This window comes from Mauremys reevesii, linkage group 2 (genome assembly GCF_016161935.1).
Source record: "Mauremys reevesii isolate NIE-2019 linkage group 2, ASM1616193v1, whole genome shotgun sequence".
Lineage (NCBI taxonomy): Eukaryota > Metazoa > Chordata > Testudines > Geoemydidae > Mauremys > Mauremys reevesii.
Genome location: NC_052624.1, coordinates 146,450,580 through 146,472,342, shown reverse-complemented (window position 1 = coordinate 146,472,342; position 21,763 = coordinate 146,450,580). Strand labels below are relative to the sequence as shown.

Genomic DNA, 21,763 nt, shown 5'->3' with positions numbered 1-21,763 from the left:
CCAGCAGAGATACTATCCAAGGGCACCGGCTTATCTCTTCAGAGCTGGTTAACAGGTATCAGTGCCATCATCAGAAGGTACCACAGCACTTCCTTTGCACACCTGCTTTACTCTTCAAGTAAAAAGTACTACAAAAAAGATCAAAGAACCCACACACGGTACTAAGCTTACCAGGGTTCATCTCAACCCTCACATGAATTCTGGCAGGAGCAGTCCTTCAACGCCCACCCGAAGGATTCCTTGGGGTTACCAGTTCATCACAGCTTCAGCTCAGAACAAGCACACCCAGACAGGGTTAGTCCCCCACTTTATACCATTCAGGGGTCTGTGAGCTGGAGTTTCCAAGAGCAGGTCATTAGTAGACAATGGGGTTTCTTGAAGAATCTACGCTCCTGTCAGACTTAGCCATGCTGAGCTAACCCCCGGTGAAGACAGCACAAGGTCGATGGAACAATTCTTCTTTTGGCCTCGCTAGCCTTGAGGAGGTGGGTTAACTACCGCGATGGGAGAACCCCTCCCACAGGCGGAGGTATTGTCTACACTGAAGCGCTACAGCTGGGCCACTGGAGTGTTCCAAGTGTAGACAAGCCCTCAGTGAAATTAATTCAAGATATTGTAAGGCATGTGTTGTCAGTCTGTCGCAATGTTCCCTCTTGTTTATACTGCAGTAGCACCGAGGCGCCCTAGTCATGGGCCAGGACCCCACTGTGCTGGGCACTGCCCCAACCCTGAGCAAATACACCCCCTGCCCCTAAGAGAGTCACAAGTCTAAGGGCAATGACCCTTTCCAGCCCTTAGTTTCTCCAGCTGTAAAACAGGACCTGAGTCTCACTGTCCTCAAAGTGCTTTGCAAAGTGGGGATAGAGGGACAAGGTTATCCTGTGCTCAACAGAACTCTGCTCTTCCCACAGCAGAACATCTTCCCTACAAAGCCACTGCATCCTTGTGGGCAGCAGGCAGGGCTGACTACCACAGCTGCATTGCGCCACAGGCAGAAACGGAGTAACAGGGCGTGAATACGGTTCAGATCAAAGTCACAGACAGGTCGCAGGCAAGCAACAAAAATCTGCCAGCTCCAGCCCCCGCCACCGTGGCTGAAGCAGAAGTAGTCACAGAGGTTCGTTAAAGTCAGGAACTTTAATTCTAGATGATCCTCCATGACCGTAACCACAGTGGAAGCCCACAGGCTGCTGGTGAGAGAGCCAGCTAAAGGGATATCCAAGAGCAGCGATATCCATCTCTACTTAGAGGAAAGGCTTCCTTCCCCCATCCTAGCCATGTCCTGTTCATGGACCCATTCACTTCCTGGGTTGGAGCCTAGACCTATGACCAGAGAGAACCCAGTCTGTGTGCCTCCAGTGTCACAGTGAGCACTAGCTTCATGAAGACTTGACAATCAACAGCCTTGCACTTCTAGTCTCCAGATGGAGCATCCCAACACATGCTGAAGCAGCAATCACCTTAAAGCACTGCTCAAGTATCTCCCAGGGACGATCCCAGCCTGATCTGAATACACATGCTCCACTTGGAGCGAGGACTCACCTGAATGTGCTTGTCAGCAAACAGATCCTCCACCAGTGTTCGATCTACTCGGGTCATCCCAGCATGGTGAATAGCAAAGCCGTATGGCAACAGGTCCTTCAGCTCTAGATTCTGTAGCAAAGAGACAACTAATTACAGTCAGACTCTTCAGCGAGTGAATCCATAGGACACATTGCAGGTCAGAGGAACTCCTGGAGAGCAAACCAGGGCAGGGAGCGCCTGAGCTCCAGCACTCATTAACAAGTGCTGGTCTCACACGCTGCCATGAAACCAACACCCCCCAGGGAACAAGGATGCAGGTCCCACTGTTCCTACTGAGATGATTTTGGTTTAATGCTGCGAGTAGAGACAAGAGGGAGAGAAAGCTCGGATTCTAGGGAAACGTGGCAAGCTTATCACACGTGAGCCACAGTATTTGAACCCCCAAGTCTGTCATAACACACCAGCCAGACTACAGGCAAATACCCCAACTTTCTGCCTGCCAGTTACCTTGCACTGCTCAGCTTCTGTCCTCAGGACCTCTGTAGAGGCTGAGCCCTCGCGAAGGAAGAGGCCCAGCGTATCTTTCTCCAGACACATGTCCCTGATGGCTCGGGCCGTCTTCCCTGTCTCCTTCCTGGAGTGAACGAACACCAGCACCTGTCGAACGTACCACACAGCACTGTTATTGGGGGCACAGAGTTCTGCCCCAGCCCATTCCCTGTGCTCAGGAAAGCGAGGTGACTATGGTGCAAAAGGGTGGCCTAGAAGACACACTGGGGCATGGTGCTGATGCAGGTCTGGGCTGGAGCTGCTGGCCTGGTAATGGGAGCACCACAAGAGGAAACCGTTTAATGCTGGAAAAGGAGAGACGCTTGGCTCTGGGAGGGGCTGGAGGCTCAGTGAGCTGGCTCAGGAGGGAGCTCCAGCCAGCTCTAACCAGAGGGGTTGGGGTGAGGCACAGCCACGTGGGAAGAACCGAAGTGCTCACGCTGGATGGTCAGAAGGCAATAGTCAGCAGGCAGAGAAACAGCAGTCTGGGGTATATGTCCCTGCCTCAGCTGCTAGTAGCCGGCACAGATCTACACTTCTATCCACAGAGACTGCAGTAGTTCTGGAGCTGGGAGCAGAGTCCACAGGACAAACAAATAGAAAAAGCCTCTCACGAGTGCACCATAACCAAGAGGCTTACATGCACCAGCAACTAAAATACCAGCAGGACGTCAGGCCTACCTGGTTCTTCCCAGCATGCTCCATAATCTTCTCGTAGACAATCTCATTCATGATCTGGAAGCGCTTGATTGCTTTCTTCTCTGTGATTCCCACATAGGTCTGCTCCAGGGGCACTGGGCGAAAGCTGCAATGAGAAGCAGGTAGCATGAACTGGTGCATGAATGGCACCTCCACGTTATGGATTTCTGCCACAGATCAGATGGTTTCTATCCAAGAATCACTCTGCAGATCCCTTTGCAAGCTTTAATCCAGCCCCTCCGCAGAGACTCCATGCTAAATGCCCTCCTGTTCTAGCCTAACACACGAAGATTCAATGAGTCAAGTTTTGGCCAAGCACTGCCTCCTTGTTTTAGTTCTACGGCAGCAGTATTCGACTGTCACTTGATGCACATCTTCAGATATGGATGAAACTTTGCAAGCTGCCTCAGAGCCATGCAAAGCTTCCCCAGCAGATTGGGGTGGAGAATCCCTTTTCATACCCAGGTATGAATCTAAGGCTAAGATTATGTCACAGAGTCTGTGACTTCCAGAGACCTCCATGACATTTTCCACTTCAACCCTGGGGTGGTGGGGCTGGAGCTATCAGCTGGCTGGGGGACCCTGCAGCTCCCAACTGAGGGCCCTGGAACTCCAAGCCATTGCGGGCGCCTGAGAGACCCTAGAACTGCAGTGGGAGTACGTGCTTGACCCCTGACCACCCATTTTGTCAGTTATTTTTAGTAAAAGTCAGGGACAGGTCACAAGTTTCTGTGAATTTTTGTTTGTTGCCTGTGACCTGTCCCTTTCCTAAAAATAACTGTAACAATCTTAACCTTAAGTATAACTAATAGTTACACAACCTCAGGAAAATACCCTTACGGTGCATTTCAGGGGTGCAATCCTGGACCTACACATTCTAACGATCTCCCTAAGAGCCACAAGCTCGTCCCATGGCCAGTTAAACCAGGCTGGATGCCCAATGAAACCCTGGCACCATCAGCTTAATGACAATTACATTCTAAACCACCTCCCCGTAAAGATCTCACCAAAGACCTTGGCTGCTTCCCCAGCTGGATTGTAAAAGGCCCTTCCCAACCTTTCCCACACCTGTTATCAAAGTAGAATAAGCCTTTGACGGGGTCCACTCTCAGGAATGTAGCTACATCCTCGTAGTTTGGGAGAGTGGCACTCAGGCCAACAAGCCTCACATCCTCCTGGGTCATCTCAATGTTGCGGATGGCTCTAGCCACCAAGGACTCCAGGACAGGGCCCCGGTCATCATGCAGCAGGTGGATCTCATCCTAGAGGAGAAAAGGGGTGGGAAGAGGTTGACTTCAAAGGGGAAAGGCTCGACTGACTTCTTTGCTGCATGTCTGGTTCATTCGTACTCCCCGATGGAACTGCATGGCTGGGCTTGCATAGGTTTGAAACACCCACCTATCCACCATGCCCAGATGAAGTCTCACATCAATTATGGCCTTCTCAGAAACCACAAAGACCCTGATATAACCCCTCAGGCTGAGGTACCATGAAGCACTTCCCGAAGTGCAGTCACAGCCAGCGTCGTCATCTCCCAGTGGGCTTGGGGAAAACATTACTGCTACTCACCAGGATAATGAGGCGCACCAGCTGGGTATAGGTGCGCTCCCCGCCCTTGCGGGTGATGATGTCCCACTTCTCGGGGGTGCAGACGATGATCTGGGTAGCGTTGATTTCTTCCTTACACAACTGGTGGTCTCCAGTCAGCTCGGCCACATTGATGCCATAAGTTGCCAGGCGCTAGGAAAGACCAAGCACAGTGCATGTGAGGAGACCGGGAAATGAAAGATCCTGAGCAGCACCTTTGGGGAAATCGCATGCACCATTGCATACCTCTCCCAAGACTACAAATAGGGTTTTCTGCACCATGGCATTAAGCAAGACACGGATTCTTCCTCTTTGGTGCTGAATCACAAAGCCTGGAATGGAGGCATCAGGCCCAAGAGAACAGGGAATAAGAGGCACAACACCCTGTCCTCTCAAGGCTTGATACCCTTTAATGCTAGAGCTCAGCTGGGGCCCTTCTGAGTACAGACCTCACAGGAGCAAAGCTCCAAGTCCTTGCTCCACTCCCCCTCCCTCGCAGGTCTAGCAGGACCAGAGCAAAGTCGTTCCATTACCTTCCCAAAGCTGCCCACCATCTCCTGCACCAGAGACCGCATGGGTGCAATGTAGATGATTTTGAAGTCATCCACGTTGATGGTTCCATCCATGTTGATGTGCTTCCCGATCTCGCGTAGCATGCACATCAGAGCGACGTTGGTCTTCCCCGCACCCTGCGGCACAGAATACACCTCTGTAGTCACACCCTACACACCACTGTAATAATCTTTGCATAAAGCACGCCTTGTAAGGTATCAATTAAAAACTCATAATTTGCTGATCAGTATTGGCTTGGTAAAATGTGTGTGGCAACATGATACGTGAAGTTATAAGATTCCCCTGTATGGAGTTATTAATGCACATTCCAAACCCCACAACACTGCCCAAAAAGACATTGGCAAACAGGTCTGTCCTAAACAAAGGAGCATGTACTCTGCTTAATTTGAATTTAAGCAGGAAACAGTTATCAAGCAGGAAGGGAACACAAAGGAAGTTCAAACAGTGAAAAAAAAAACAGCAGGGAACTTCTCTCCACATAGACACTTTGGATCCTGGTTCTCAGATGGAAATGTTTTTCAAGAGGGACTGAAAGGATAAAAAGGAGGGGCAAAACAGCCCCAGACATCTCCCTTTATCACATTCAGTGTGCCTGAAGAGACAAGGGAAATAGGCGCTGGACTCTGGGGGGTTTGGCCAGTAATCTGCTGGAGCACATGGTGAGAAACTTTGCTTGAATCTAATCTAGTTTAAGTCAAGTCAGGTATTAGTAAATGTCTTGTTTCAATTTTTCTTGTAACCATTTCTGACTTCTATGCCTCATTACTTGTACTCACTTAAAATTTACCTCTTTGTATTAAATAAACTTGTTTTACTGTTTTAGCTAATCCAGTGTGTTTAAGTGAAAGTATCTGAATAACTTGGACAAAAGAAACTGGCATATTATTCCTCGGTGCTGGGCAGCAACAGGACACACATTTCTGGTGGACAATCTGGGACTGGGGATGTGTTGGGGTCACCCTGCGGTATAACCATGGCTGGTGAAAGTCAGGCTGTGGCTCGCATGCTGGAAGGCTGTTTATGAGCAGCCCGAGGAGCTACAGCAGAAAGGCATTGTAAGGCACCCAATGCAGGAGACGAGTTAACACAGCCCTCCACTGGTCTGGATTGCACCCTGGTATGTCACACCCTGGTATATACATTGAATCAGCCCCATCATATCCACAGTCTCCTGACAGCAGCCAAAGACAGATTCCCCATGAAGTATGAGCCAGCCCTCCCCCAGGTGACATAAAACTACTCAAGATAGTCAAGTCCAAAGCAGACTGTGAAGAGGTACAAAATGGATCTCTCAAAACTGGGTGACTGCGCAACAAAATGGCAGATGAAATTCAATGTTGATAAATGCAAAGTAATGCACATTGGAAAACATAATCCCAGCTATATATATCAAATGATGGGGTCTAAATTAGCTGACCACTCAAGAAAGAGATCTTAGAGTCACTGTGGGTAGGTCTCTGAAAACATCCACTCAATGTGCAGTGGCAGTCAAAAAACCAAACAGAATGTTGCAAATCATTAAGAAAGGGATAGATAATAAGACAGAAAATATCATGTTGCCTCTATATAAATCCATGGTACGCCCACATCTTGAATACTGTGTGCAGATGTGGTCACCCCATCTCAAAAAAGATTTAAAACAAACAAAAAGGAAGTATTTCTTCACACAAGGCACAGTCCATCTGTTGAACTCTTTGCCAGAGGATGTTGTGAAGGCCAAGACTATAACAGGGTTAAAAAAGAACTAGATAAATTCATGATCCATGAATGGCTATAAGCCAGGCTGGGCAGGGATGGTGTCACTGGCCTCTGTTTGCCAGAAGCTGGGAATGGGTGACAGGGGATGGATCACTTGATGATTCCCTGTTCTGTTCATACCCTCTGGGGCACCTGGCACTGGCCACAGTTGGAAGATACTGGGCTAGATGGACCTTTAGTCTGACCCAGTTTGGCCGTTCTTATGTTCTAAGACAGTTGGGCTACAACCCAAAGTCTGTGCTAAACAGGAGCAGCTGGAGGCACTGAGTATCTATGAGGTGGCCTCCTGGGGCAGGAGACAGCTTGGCCAGATCCTTACCGTGGGAGCACAGAGTAGCAGGTTCTCATCAGTCTCAAGCGCCGCACGGTAGAGTTTGCTCTGAATCCGGTTCAGGGTTTTAAACCCCTCGAACCCAGCCTGGGCATATTTGGGCAGTTTGTCCACAGAAACCAGTTGCTGAAAAGGGGAAACATCATTAACATCAAAGACCAGACCCTTTATTGTGCCGCAAGCAGGGCACTCTGTGGTCTAGAAGAGAGACCCCTTGGGAAATGGCAGGGAGCTTCTTGGTCTCTCTCAGTGTGGCTGGGACATAATGCTTTGTGCAGAGCAGTCACAGAACAGGCAGTAAGATCAGATGGGGCCCATTAGACCAAAGTATTTGGCCTGGGGGGGGTGTCCAACTGCTGATCTGCAAGATTCACACATCACTCTGGGCAGCGACCAGCACCACAGTCAACTAGCATAGAGGATTCTAACTCTTCAGGCCAACACTACCGATTCCCCAGACTGCACCCTCTCGTGTACCAGGCAGTTCCCACTGTGGGTCAGAGCTCACGGGGAAGCTTGGATTGCCAGTGTGGGGCAGCCCAACTGCAAAGCAGCGATTACAGCACATACCACAACCCGTAACACTGTACAAGCAGCAAGGACTCCTCATGCCATGGGTTTGTCTGTCTCCATTTTACAGCTTGGGAAACTGACAGAGTCCAAGTGACTTGTCCAAAGTCACATGGTGAATTAGTAGCACAGCCAGAACTGGAACCCAACCTTGAATATGGCCCATGCTCATTTGCTCGGTCCGGCAGAGCAGCTTGCACAAATGACTGGCAGAGGTGCAGCAACAGTGCCCCCAAGCCCTGCAGAGTAGCCCATCTTTAAGGTGTAAGGGGAGCCAGAGGCACCAATGCCAGGTGCACATCCCCGGCATTAGGAACCAATGGATCAGAAGCCATTTTTGGTCACATGAAATCTCAGGGAAGCAGAGCTTAATGCACAGGCTCCTTAAGGGTCACGTGTCGGAAGGGGCCCAAGTCCTGCTGGCCCCAGGGCGCGTCGTGGAGATGCTCCCTCAACTCCTGAGTCGCACACTGCGAGCGAGAAGTGCCACAAAGCCAGCAGGTTTCTGTGTGGGGTGGGGAAGAAGGGACACTAGGTAATCCAACCCTGCCCACTGCTGACCGGAAGGGAACAGTCACCTACCTCTTCGGAGCCGAAGGGCTTTGGCTTCAAGGCAGGCACATGCACCTCCTCGTAGCCTTTGCGCTGCCTGCGGAATGAGCCATCGGGCAGCTGGCAACGCTTGTTGGCCATGAAATGGCTGCCCTGGGCAAACACCAGATCTTCCAGATCCAACACCTGGCGTGGGGCCAGTGCCTGGAAAAACCAGAAGGGGGGGTCAGAGGAAGAATGGGAGGGGCCCGTATTTAAAGGGGCCGCATGGCATCCGCTCCCCCCAGCCTGCAAGTCTGCCTTCCCACACCTTCTCAGGCAGATCGGGGCGTAACCCTACACACCCCATCTGCAGGCCGTTAGATCAGGGTATTTAACAACAGCCCCCTTGCACTCATTCAGCCCCTCATCTAGCAGTTCCTTGAGCATCCTAAGAACAGGTGCCTTAAGGGACACACCTCTCCACCCTGATCCAGATCCATGGTTTCCAGGTTTGTGTCCATCCGGGACTGGCGCACACGTTCCCTGCGAGAGCGTTCCTCCTGGATGCAAAGGGAGAGGGCAGGTTAACACGGTGCAGACACCTCTCGGTGGGGAACAGCAGCTGCTGCCCCACTGCAATAGCACGGCTTCAGCTAACTGGTGAGGCAGCTCCTCAGGCTGGGAGTCCCTTTAAGCACAGCCATCCATTCAACCAGAGCCACCTGCTGATGGTCACTGGAAACCACCACCACCAGGGCCAGAAACATCACCTGTCCCCCAGGGGAACATACTGCAACGGACCCTGTGCAGAAGGGTGTAAGAACAGGCTGGGTCCAGGCACAGGAAACATTCATTAGACAACACAAAGACAGCATGGAGCTGACCCAGGGGCTAATGAGCCATGCTTAGCACTACAGTGAAGATGACTCAGGATCAGAGCCTGGTCAGGATATCTCAGCTCCCTCAGAGCATGGAGGATGTCATGCTCAAAGCCTCCATAACCCCTTCCAATTAATGAGTGGATCCAACGTGCTCCAAAGGGAGTTGCATCTCAGAGGACCCCGTAACAGACACAGAAGCTGCTGTCTGCTGCTGATTAGTAACAGCACAAATTGGCGCAATGCTCTGAACCCAAAGCTGGATCTGGCTAATATGAAGAGGGGAAGCATGGTCAGTCTACAACCATCATCGTCAGACCATACCTCTATGCTGTGATCCCAGTAGCACCCTCCCCTCCTTTCAATCCAGTTTATTCAGTGATTGCAGTGAAATGTGTGTGTGTGACATGCATACAAAGTGCTATTTCAATGGTGTCAGCTCAGATGCAACAAGGACCTTATGGGCTCTCTCTGCTCTTCTTACCCGAATCAGATCCTCCTTCTCCGTCTCATGCAGCTGATACAGAAATTTTGACAGCTCGGGATCAGATTCCATCTTCCCCATGATCCTCTCCTTCTCGGCTTCACTTTGTGCACTAGCCAGCAGCGTACAGTACAGGACTGGAGGGAGAAAGAGGGTGAGAGAAGGCAACTGCCCCAATACACAGGGTCAGAGAGAAAGGGGCAAGATGGAGAACAGTCACAGAGGATCAGGAGAAACCTGAAGTTTCACAAAGCATGGAGCAGAGGAAAGACTGCACAGAAGGCAGACGTATGGAGAGGTGAGAAAGTTGCAGCTATGAAAGCTGACTGAGGCCGGGTCTTAAAATTTAGGACAACGTACGTCAATCAAGGATGTGAAAAACCCATGCCCCAAGCGTAGCTACGTGGCCCTAAAAGCCCACACAGATGTAACGAGGTCGACAGAAGAATACTTCTGTCAGCCCAGCTACCATTGCTCAAGGATGCGGTGTTCCTACACTGATGGAAAAACCCCTTCCATCGCCATAGGCTGCGTCTACCCTCCGGGGTACGTAGCCTCCCCTGTGCTGGTGTAAATCCCCGTAGTGCAGACAACCTGAGGTGTGACTAGCAGCACGACCGGAGCAGCACACAGGCAAAGAACCAGGGTAACAGCACTGCAGGTTAACCAGGTGCCCACTACTCACTCATCATTCTGTGCTGCCTCAGCACCTTAATGAAGTCAAAGGTGTTAAAGCCCAGGAGCAGGACAAGCTGGTTTTCACACTCCCTGTCATCGCTGGCAGTCTGGGAAAAGAAGAGACAGAAAGAAGCTGGTTACATCTGCTGCCCTGCTTCGCCATGGGAGAGGGTGGGGGACCCAAACTCCCACTGCACAGCAGGTAGAACCTAACTGCATAGCAAATACAAGCTACCCGCCAGACTGACAACCCCAATCCTCCATGTAACAATCAAGACTCTGAGCAAGTTTGCCAGTGTTGCTGAGATGAGTCTAAACAAGTGCAGTCTGTCCCAGAACCTCTTCCCGCCCTCCTAAGAGGCCTCTAGGGGCAGGACAGCTGGGTCATCTGTGCTGGTGCAGTTTACAGGTGTTTGAGCCGCATAAATACCGTAGTTGAAGGGCTGGCACCTGAGAAGTGCTGGGCACCCTAATTCCAAGGGAAGTCAAAGGGAGTGAGGATCAGAGTCATGGTTAGCATGGGGAACACCACCCCAGAGTTGGCCTCCCAGAAGAAGCAGTAACTGCCACCCAAGAGAAGAAGGTCTGCCCATGCGTTAAACCTGGTCCTCACAGCAGAGGGGGGACACGGTGGGTGTATCCTCAGGGGAAGAGCGGCAAAGTAGCAAGTTGTTTGGTTGTATTAACAATTTTAATATGGAAAAATAGGTCCAAAGTGTAAAGAACTTGCCCAGGCAGCTTCCTGTCTTCCAGCCAGGCAGGCCTTGAGTCTGGAACCTTCTCCACCCGCAGAGGCAGGGTAATTGGCCACATACCTTTAAGATCTCTAGCACCTCGTCTGCTTTCTTCTGGGACACGATGGCATCGTCGTAGAAGCGACTCAGCTGCCGCTGAAGCCAAAAGGCATCGATGTCTCGGGGATGCAAGTCTCTCTTCTTGGAGCTCATCAGCTCACCTGACGCCACCAGCTGAAAGACAGGCAGTGTCTCCTTACGGCCGTCCTTCGCCCACACAGAACTGAGTCCCCAGGACAGGTACAAACAGCCTTTGGGTACTGCCCCACCCCCCTAGCCGTCATGTATGTGAGCAAAGCCCTGGCAGCAGCTGTCAGACCAGGGACAACAGAGCACTTAATTGTAAGGTCGGGCCTTTGACCCGACAATAGCAATGCTAAGGAAGTCTGCTGGACCTGGGAAAAGCTACTTCCTCCTACCCATCTGCAAGTTGGAGAGAAGTGGAGAAAAAGGAGCTACCAGCAGCATGACAAAGAGGACAGAACAGGGTTTAAAGAGACTCACAGGTGGAGACTGGGAGAGTCACACAGGCAGTTCTGGGCAACAGAGGGGTATGATGCTGGAAAACCCAGTGCCAGCTCATGCCAAGGTCCCAGGCCTCACTGAACACAAATGCATAGCTGGAAACAAGTCTGGCTCGCCTGTGAGTCAGTACTGTTAACGCAGATATTGGAGTTTTAAGAACGCGTTCGGTGCTTCTACCTTAGCTAGCACGGTGCTGTATGCATTAGCGCTTGTACACACTACCACTTACGTCGATATAACGTATGCCGCTCAGGGGTGCGAATAAACCCCCACCCCCACCGAGCGACACAAGTTACACCAACCTAAGCACCAGTGTGGACAGAGCTTCTCCCGCCCACATAGCTACCCCGCCTCTCGCATAAGTGGTTTTATTGTGCCGACAAGAGCTTCTTCATCAGAAGCACTACAGCAGCACAGCTGCACTGATATAGCATTTCCAATGTAGACTAGCCCTTAGCCTCGCCTATATGGGTTACCTAGGGAGGTGGTGGAATCTCCTTCCTTAGAGGTTTTTAAGGTCAGGCTTGACAAAGCCCTGGCTGGGATGATTTAATTGGTGTTGGTCCTGCTTTGAGCAGGGGGTTGGACTAGATACCTCCTGAGGTCCCTTTCAACCTTGATATTCTATGATTCTATGAATGGTGGAAAAACAGGCAATTGCCTTCTGTGTGAATAATTTTATTTTATTTTTACTTATTTAATTAACGAGGATGTTTAGGAAATAAGGGCCTATTGTTCCCTGAGGGACTCCAACCTGTCAAAGGCCTGAAATTGTATAAAAGATCCAGGGGTCCTCACTCTGTCATCTCAGATCTGCTTCATCAGGGGAAGTTTGAGTTGCAAGATGAGATCCCAGTTAAGCTGGTACACCCTGGATATGATATTGGACACTGGACTATAACCTATGGACTAAATTCCAAAAGAACTCTCTGCAACTACAAAGCTCACCATCTCTGTTATAAATCTGAACCTCAAGAATTGAACTCATGTTTGTATGTATATTGATCTTTTAACCATACTCTCTCTTTTCTTTTTTAATGAATTTTAGTTTAGTTAATAAGAACTGGCTGTAAGCATGTATTTGGGTAACCTGGGAGGTAATGTGTCTGATCCCTTGGGATTGGTAGAACCTTTTTATATGATGAAATAAGATTTTCATTAATCTTCATCATATCTGACTTGGGTAATTAGATGGAGGCTGAGACTGTTACTTTAAGGGAACTGTGTTTTGGACTTCTGAGTAACCAGTAAGGTATAGCACCTGTTTAGTGCTGACTTGGTAAATCTAAGTATTGAAACATCCACCAGCTTTGGGGTTGTCTGCCTCATTCTTTGAAGTTCACCCTTATTGAGTGACTTCAGCTGGCTCCTCCAGGAATCCGGTCACACTGTCACTCATTTGTCATGTATATTACCTGCTTTAACCTTGTAAATAACTCATTTCCTTTTCCTAGTTAATAAGTCTTTAGTTAGTTTGATATAGGATTGGCTACAAGCATTAACTTTGGTAAGTGACCTGGGGTACAACTAGGGTGACCAGATAGCAAGTGTGAAAAATCAGGACGGGGGGTGGGGGGTAATAGGAGCCTATATAAGAAAAAGACCCAAAAATCGGGACTGTCCCTATAAAATTGGGACATCTGGTCACCCTAGGTACAACTGACCTGGGGTAAGTGACTGGTCCTTTGGGACTGGGAATAACCTGAATATTATTGTGATTTTTGGTATAAGGTACCATTGATCATAGAGGCAGGCTTGCCTGGGTGGCAAGATAGACCAGAGTGCCCAAAGGGACAGTCTGACTCTAGGGAAAGGCTGTTAGAGGGTTTGAGGAGTTCACACTTGTTACTTGGTTGGTGAAATGTATTTAGAGAGCATAAGCTTGGGGCAGAAGGCTTCTGGTTCAGAACACAAGCCACACACTTCTGCAGAGGGACCCTGGACACAAAGAATGTTCTGGAACGGTGAGGAAATGGAGGTAGGGAAATGCATGCCGGATTTTTGTATAGATCTGTGTATTTCTCACTCTATTAAAGAAAGAACAATTGTGTTTTAGAATCCTGTGCAAAATGTCTGTGTTTCATGAATTACATCTACCATGTGCTCCATGAAGGAAACTATGGACCCAAACCACCACCCAGATGGTGTTCTGAGATAGGGTGTGTTTAACCGACAGGGTAAGCGTGAGGGTCAGCACCGGTTCTGGGGCGGGGCATGGGGTCACAGTTCTCAGGAGGGGGATACCACTTAGAAGTTCTGCTCCCCAAGAGCGTGCCCGGGGGTTCTAAGACAGCAGCAGTGCCTGGACTCTGTTCTGATCCTGGAGGCTTAAGACACCCAAATATTCAGCAGTTGGCTTCCCGTTCAGCAATCCAGCAGGGGGCCCTCAGCTAGATCTGATACACTAGTGTCTGCTATCACAGTTAGGAATGAAGTCCCCATAGCTTTAATACAGCCACCAACTTCAAGCCAACCCTCCAGTGATAGGAAAGTAGCCTTTCGCTTCCCGCTTGGTAACTCACATTGGCTGAGAGGGTGCAGCGGACAACAGCCTCGTCCCCCTCCATGTCATCATCAGACGCCTCATCCCGTACTTCACCGTACACGTCCTCATCACCTTCCTGTTGGAACACACAGCTCTTGTGAATGGCTCTCCCCCCAGAAAACCTCATGGAGAAGCTCTCCACACCTTGGACAGGAGTACTAGAAATGCCATCCCTACTGAGAGCCGAGCTAGTCCTTCCTCCAGCAGCAGAAAAATCATACTGTGGTTAAGGCAGAAGATCACAGGACTTTGGGCAAATCCCATCATCCCATGCCTCAGTCTCCCCATTTAGAAGATCTGATTGTATCAGGGATGGCGCTCCTTGTACTGCAAGCTCAGTAGAAGTGAGCATTATTATTGTAGTCTGGCATCTTGCTTTCAGTTGTGGCCAATATCAGATGCAGCCAAAGTCAGCAGAAAAAATAATGCACCAAGCCAATTGGGCACCGCTAAATTATGGGAGTGAGGGAAGATCTTTCATGCAGCAATCATCTATGGCCTAGAGCAGAAAGAGGGACAGTTCCTTACAGATGCCATCCTAGCCACGTGTCAGGTCCCTTGCTCAGGCTCACTGTTATTCTTCTCAGTACTCCCCTGGGGCAGCTAGTCCCTCAGGTTAGTTCCGTTTTAGATGGAGCACGTTTCCACCGAGCTCGCTGCAGACAACCCTCATCTGTCTTGTGATGTTAAAGTGCATTCAGAAATCGTTAGTGCATACAAGTCCTTTCAATCCTTTCCCATCCCAAGACCTTCAAAAATAAGTGCTACCAATGACTCGGAGGTTCCTGTACTGTTCTGCCTTAAGGAACCAGCCAAGGCAATTCTTTTCAGACCCTCACTCAGGTAAGTGTGACAGAAGAGCAATTATATGAAATAGTCCCAAGTGGCTCACATTTAGAAAAGGCATTGCAGGAAACAGGAAGTCAGAGAGAGAGAGAAAGTTTCAATCTGAAAGGGACTGCTGAGGAGGCCAGGAAGTCTGATAGCTGATCAAAACCAAGCAGCTGGCCTGTGGGCCAAGCCATAGAATTCATACATGTTTCTGTGAAAGATGGTACAGCTTAGTACAGTAATTTACCAAGCCTTCCAGTGCCAGGAAGCAGGGTCTAATCTTCAGGCCTGGCTCGGCCTTGCTAGCCAACAAGGCTGAGATAGAGCCAAACTCCAGCTCCCCGCGTCCCCAAGCCCTGTCCACAACCAGCAGCACAAAGATGAGCGACAGCTCAGCCACCATCTTAGAAGCATCTGATCACTTACCTCTTCATCAGACTCAAACTGCACGTTCACTCCGTACGTCTCATCAATGTTATCATCTGCAAAGGGGGACAGAGTTAGAAGGGTGCAACCGAAGCTCAACCCAGTTATCCTCATTTTGCACCACTATAACGCAAGAGCACCAGTACCCGCTAAAGGATGGGGAGCACACCCAGGGATATGTTCTCACTAGAGGCTAAGTGGAGAAAATATCACTCGTTTTACTTGTGACTGAATCAGGATTTCAGTAGAAAAACTAAACATTATCCATAGATGTCTCTGGGAGTTGTATGCACGGCTTAGGCTAGCGCAGGGGTGGACAAACTATGGCCCACAGGCCGGATCAGGCCCCTCAGGGCTTTGGATCCGGCCCTTCGGATTGCCCCCCGTGGTGCCGCGGGGGCCCTGCGCCACTCTCAGAAGCGGCCCCTGGGAGGTGGGGGGGGAGGCTTTGTGCATTGCCCATGCCTCCAGGCACCGCACCTGCAGCTCCCATTGGCTGGGAATGGTGAACCGTGGCCAATGGGAGCTTTGGGGGAGGTACCTGAAGGTGCGGCAAGGACAGCACAAGCAGAGCCCTCCATCCCACCTCTCCCAGGGGCCGCAGCACTTCCTGGAGTGGCACGGGGCTGGGGACAGGGCAGGCAGACAGGGAGCCTGCCCTGTTCCTGGTGCACGCCAATGCCACACCGGAGCCACTTTAGGTAAGCGGTGCCAGGCCCGAGTCCTAACCCCTCCTGCACCCCGCCCCCCAATCCCTGCCCTAAGCCCCCTGCCTGCACCCCGCACCCCAACCCCCTTCCCTGAGCCCCCTCATACACCCCTCCTCTTCCCCAATCCCTTGCACTGAGCCTCTTCCTGCACACCGCACCCCCCCCCTCAGACCTCACACTCCCTGCCCCGGCCCTGCATACAATTTCCCCACCCAGATGTGGCCCTTGGCCCAAAAAAGTTTGCCCACCCCTGGGCTAGCGTGTAGCCCTTAGTCTCCAAGTGCAATAACTATTTACCACCAAGCCCCAAAGAAACATTTTTAAGCCCCGTCTCAGTTTAAAACACTTTCTAGCCTCCCTGCACACAGGCACTGTGCCCCGTCTGTGCACCAGCTATTGAAATACGACATGCTGACATCCCATATACTGTGATCTGTGAGATAATACAAGGGAGCAGTCCAGGCGCAAGCTCGAGGGTGATCCCTACCCATGTTCTGGATCTCCTTGTCACCACCATAGTCTGTGATCTTCTTGCCCAAGTTCACCAGCACATGGTAGCGGGTGTCGTCCGTCTGTCCTAACAGCAAATCAATTTCCTTCCGCCTCTCTTTGTCACGCAGCTTCTCGTTCTTCAATACAGCCAAGACCTCATCTGCTGCTCCACAGAGAATGTCACGTGGCTGCAGAAGAAATGACAACAGTTGCAACACACCTAATTTGGGGAATGCTCCATGTACCGGACTGCGCATTTCCCACCTGGGATAAGCATTGCCACTGCTCAGCAGTGGAACTAGAAGACTGGCTCACATTTATGGACTAAATGCTTCCAGCTTTCTGTCTACAATAATTATCTCCATGGAAAAACGACCGATCTGGAAGCATTCCCCTCTAAAACACTGCAGCACTGTGCCAGCACATGAGGAACAGTAACAGCCACGACCCTGCTCAGAAGTCAAATCCCACCTTACAGTAAGGGCAGTCACTCAGGTAGCTCTGGGGATGTGTCTAGGGTCCTATGGAGACAGTATCTCAGGTGAAGAGCTTTAGCACCCACAAGTTGTTATACATCTCATTAGCTTGCAACCGAAGGATTAGCGATCAAGGATCCAAAGACCAGCTTATTGACTGATCTGAACTACAGCTCTGCCAGCTATTTGCCCCCCCACACACTTGGAGTTCTGACAACTCCACTCGGCTGATGTGTATACACATCACAAGCAGTTAGAGCAAAGATACCCTCACAGGTCCATGCACATCCTTACCTGGTCCCCAAGGGCTGCCTGAATGAAACTTAGCAGCACCTCATAGGTCTCCCGGGTCTCCTTGGTTTTGGGTTTGTAGATGATTCCCACCATCTCGTCAATGCCCTCAGAGAGCAGCGTATAACCCTTCATTTTGTTGATATCATGCCTGTCCTCATCACGCTTCCTCCTCCTAGAAAGCAGGGCAAGGAAAACATCACATAAGTCAATCAGAGCAAAATTAGAAAGTAAGCACTTGGCATAAATGGTGGCAAAGAGTTTTTTTAATAATTCAAGCTATCAGTATCTCAAAGACTTTTTTAAAACGTGGTATTTTTTAAAAGCCTGACAGTTTCCCTTCAAATGTATTTTCTATCCAGGGCACAAGAAGTTAATTTTTACTGAACTTGAAACAAATGAAAGTATCGCTGCCTGGCTAGTTCATGGGAAAAAAAACTCTCCTTCTCCACAGCAGCACACTGTCTGCAGTACTCAGATGCAAGAACATTAACTCAGCATTACGTCTGATGCAATTAAGATCTTAAAGTCATGGAATTTCGAGTTGAGGTTCCTCAATGCAACCTTCACTGCTCCTTTCCGCATTTGTGCGGTGTAACAGAATCATTCTCTATAGGGTTACACCATCTGCACTGTCCTCATGTGCATAGCTAAGGTGTACAGAATAAGTTGCAAGTAAAACAAATCAAGAGTACACAGCCAGACTTACACAAGAAGCAATACTGAGGAGGGCTGTGAATAGGTATCACTTTAAGAGCACATGCTTTAAGGGTTTTCCTATATAACTGCAAGATAATTAAGGTTAAGATTTTGTCATGGTTATTTTCAGTAAAAGCCACGGACAGGTCACAAGCAATAAACAAAAATTCATGGAAGCCCATGACTTTTACTGAAAATAACTGGGAGGGATGGGACTGATAGCTCCAGACCCTGCTGCAGGGGCTAAAGCCAAAGAAGTCATGGAGGATCATGACCTCCATGATTAAATTCTATCCTTAATTATAATCTCTGAAACCCAGGCAGTGTGAAAATACTTTAAATTCCTAGGGCTAGATCCAACACAAGCTTTTCAGCATTAGACTCCTGAATACCATGCTGCAGTCAGGATGCTCTCATTCAATGCTCTGTGTCCATTTAGTCTCTTAGAACCCCAAGCCCTGAAAGACAAATTCATGTGTAACCCGCTCACTTTGCTCGTCTCTCTTCTTGCATCTGGGGTTTGGTTCTTTGAGCCTTGTCACCCATTCGAGTGCCCTCCAGCTTCCCAACCAAGGAGAGCACCTCCCCCGTAGGCTCATCTCGGCGGGTCCTGTCGATCAAGGAGCGATCAGCTTGAAGTACGAGGTTAGAGTTCTGGAGGGATCACAGCACAAGAGAACAGATAAAAGGTGTGAAGAAACCAATGCAACAATCTCTACAACCCCAGCCAGGCCAGTAGTACGTTTCATTATTGCCCGTGGCCATCCCAAACAAACTCCCACACATTATCATCACCACTGTAGCGCCTAGGACTTCTAGTCATGAGTCCAGATCCAATGGTGCTAGGCGCTGCACAAACAGAACAAAAAAGACAAGCTCTGCTCTCAAAAGCTTACAACCCAAGTATAAAACCAGAGACAACAAATGGATACAGACAGCAGAGCATAAGGAAACAATGAGTGACCATCATCAGTGGTCTCAGCACACTAGCGGCTGTCAGGCTTTTTGTAGGCCTTACTGCAAACGGCAGTTTTGAGAAGAGAGCTGAAGGAAGATAATGAGGTACCCTTGCAAATATTTACAGGGAGTGTCACAAGGGGGAGGGGCAGTACAGGGAAAGCAGGAAAATGCTTGTTAAATTTTCAGACAAGCGGATGGTAGCAGCAGCCAATTGGAGGCAGGAGTCAACAGCTCAAGAGCGAATGAGAAATGATATGTAGGGTGGGAATTGATCGTGAAGAACTTTGAAAGTAAGTGAAGACAAGCAGCTTATGTTTGATACAATAAAGGGCACAGGCGCTGACTTTTCAATGTGCCGGGGGGGCACCCCTTCCCAAAGGCCCCACCCTCCACTGCCTGTTCCCACCCCTCCCCCCTAGAACCTCCGGCACACTGCAAAACAGTTTATAGCGCTGGGCGGAAGGCGCTGATCAGCAGGGCCCGCCAGCAGGCAGGAGGCGCTGGGAGGAGGTTCTGATAGGGGGGCTGCCAGTGGGTGCTTAGCACCCACCACTTTTTCCCCAGAGCACCCACAGAGTCTGCACCTGCCTATGATAAAGGGGGACCCAGTGAGGGATGCAAAGAAAGGGGTGACATGGTCAAAGTGACAGGTTAGGGAAATGATCTTTGCAGCAACAATCTGAATGGATATGAGTGGGGCAAGACTGCAGTGGTCCAGGCCAGAAAGAAGGTTGTTACAATAATCAGGATGTAGGATGAGAGCTTGAACAAGAGTTTTATCTGTGTGAATGGAGAAATAAGAAAGGCTGCATTTTAGGGATATTATGCAGGATCTAGGATGCAACTGAAGGAAAGGACCACACAGCAGTTAGACACAGAATTTCAGTGACCTCAGGGATAAAAGGGATAAGGGGCAGTAGCTGCAGAGGGAAGCAGGGTCAAGGGTAAAAGGGTAAGTTTGTTTTATAAATTTAGATAATGAAATGCAAGGCTAGTCCCTCATGGCTGTGAACATACAACCATCGGGTAATTTGAAGTAATGATTCCCACAGGCACCATGCTTCCCCACACTGCACGTATATAGCAGAGCCTAACGCATGCCAAGCATGAGCACCCTGCAGGCTACCAGAGTTACCCCACAACCCAGGGTTTCCAGGATCATGTTTTAAGGATGCAAGACTCTATCTCCCCAGTCGTATATGTTGAGATATTGATCACAACTTTACAGCAATACTACGGCCTGTATAAAGCTTCCCCAGGTCCGAGTTAGTGTTTCCTTCCTGCACGGAAAATGGGGGCCCAGGGTTCTGTGGTGATGGGAACAGAACTGCTCACTCACACACAGGGCCAGAAGAGGGCCACTCCCTCCCCCCGGGCACCTGCGCCCCCGGCCTCCTGCTCCCCTTCGCTTCCCTCCCCCCCCAGCTCCCCGGCCGCTCTCCTCCTCCCCCCACGCACCCGGGCGGCCGCTCCCACTCACCGCCTTGTACTCGTACTGCAGGCTCCGCGCAGTCACATCCGCCATGGCGCCGCCTCACCCGCCCGGACCCCGGGGCTGGACTCGGGCCGCTTCCCCCCTCCCCGCAGCGGCCAAAACTGAAACAAGTCGCCGCGCAGCACGCACGTCCGCCCAACAACTCCTTCCGGGGCACACCGGAAGTGCCCTGCCGCGTTACGTCCCCTCGCGCCCAGACTTCAGCCCCTCCCCCTGGACGCTGGGGCGCGCGGCGGCGCGATAGCACGTCATGGGCCACGGGCAGCTGGCCCTCGCGTGAGCGCGCAGCGGCGTTGCCTAGCGACGGGCCGGGGCGCTGTGGCCCATCGCGCGGTGGTGCTCGCGGGGCAGGGATCCCTGCGGGAGCGCCCGGCCACCGAGCCCAGAGCGGCCGCGTGTCTGGGGCGAGGGGGGGATGTGCCAATAATCTGCCCCGGGCCTTTCCCAGCTGGCTGGGTCCGAGGTCGCGGGGCTCCCTCCCATCCGGGGGGGCGGGGCTCCCAGCCAGTATAGCCCGGGTGGCGGGGCTCCCTCACATCCTGCAGGCCCGGGGAGCGGGGCTCCCAGCCAGTATAGCCCGGGGGGCGGGGCTCCCTCACATCCTGCAGGCCTGGGGGGGCGGGGCTCCCAACCAGTATAGCCGGGGCGGGCCTCACATCCTGCAGGCCGGCTCCCAGCCAGTATAGCCCCCTCACATCCTGCAGGCCCGGGGGGCGGGGCTCCCAGCCAGTATAGCCCGGGGGGCAGGGCTCCCTCCCATCCTGCAGGCCCGGGGGGCGGGGCTCCCAGCCAGTATAGCCCGGGGCGGGCTCCTCACATCCTGCAGGCCCGGGGGCTCCCAGCCAGTATAGCCCGGGGCGGGGTTCTCACATCCTGCAGGCCCGGGGGGCAGGGCTCCCAGCCGGTATAGCCCGGGGGGCCTCACATCCTGCAGGCCCGGGGGGCGGGGCTCCCAGCCAGTATAGCCCGGGGCGGGGCTCTCACATCCTGCAGGCCCGGGGGGCGGGGCTCCCAGCCAGTATAGCCCGGGGGGCAGGGCTCCCTCCCATCCTGCAGGCCCGGGGGGCGGGGCTCCCAGCCAGTATAGCCCGGGGGGCGGGGCTCCCTCACATCCTGCAGGCCCGGGGGGCGGGGCTCCCAGCCAGTATAGCCCGGGGGGCGGGGTTCCCTCACATCCTGCAGGCCCGGGGGGCAGGGCTCCCAGCCGGTATAGCCCGGGGGGCGGGGCTCCCTCACATCCTGCAGGCCCGGGGGGCGGGGCTCCCAGCCAGTATAGCCCGGGGGGCGGGGCTCCCTCACATCCTGCAGGCCCGGGGAGCGGGGCTCCCAGCCAGTATAGCCCGGGGGGCGGGGC

The 21,763-nt window shown here is 51.5% G+C and overlaps 1 protein-coding gene across 1 annotated transcript in view; it reads right to left on the bottom strand.

Annotated features, from left to right (window-relative positions):
• The window catches only part of SNRNP200 (small nuclear ribonucleoprotein U5 subunit 200), a 39,019-nt gene extending 18,580 nt beyond the window's left edge, over positions 1-20,439 (bottom strand). The window contains exons 1-18 of the mRNA XM_039525239.1: positions 20,395-20,439; positions 18,445-18,608; positions 17,259-17,430; positions 16,484-16,676; positions 15,287-15,342; positions 14,007-14,105; positions 10,981-11,133; positions 10,173-10,272; positions 9,488-9,624; positions 8,602-8,685; positions 8,174-8,347; positions 7,010-7,147; positions 4,893-5,048; positions 4,342-4,512; positions 3,841-4,034; positions 2,755-2,878; positions 2,032-2,181; positions 1,543-1,653 (exon numbers count right to left, since the gene is read on the bottom strand). Coding sequence (XP_039381173.1) covers positions 1,543-1,653; positions 2,032-2,181; positions 2,755-2,878; positions 3,841-4,034; positions 4,342-4,512; positions 4,893-5,048; positions 7,010-7,147; positions 8,174-8,347; positions 8,602-8,685; positions 9,488-9,624; positions 10,173-10,272; positions 10,981-11,133; positions 14,007-14,105; positions 15,287-15,342; positions 16,484-16,676; positions 17,259-17,430; positions 18,445-18,608; positions 20,395-20,439 — 2,421 coding nt within the window. The remainder of the gene's footprint in view (positions 1-1,542; positions 1,654-2,031; positions 2,182-2,754; positions 2,879-3,840; positions 4,035-4,341; positions 4,513-4,892; positions 5,049-7,009; positions 7,148-8,173; positions 8,348-8,601; positions 8,686-9,487; positions 9,625-10,172; positions 10,273-10,980; positions 11,134-14,006; positions 14,106-15,286; positions 15,343-16,483; positions 16,677-17,258; positions 17,431-18,444; positions 18,609-20,394) is intronic.
• Positions 20,440-21,763: the final 1,324 nt, after the last annotated feature.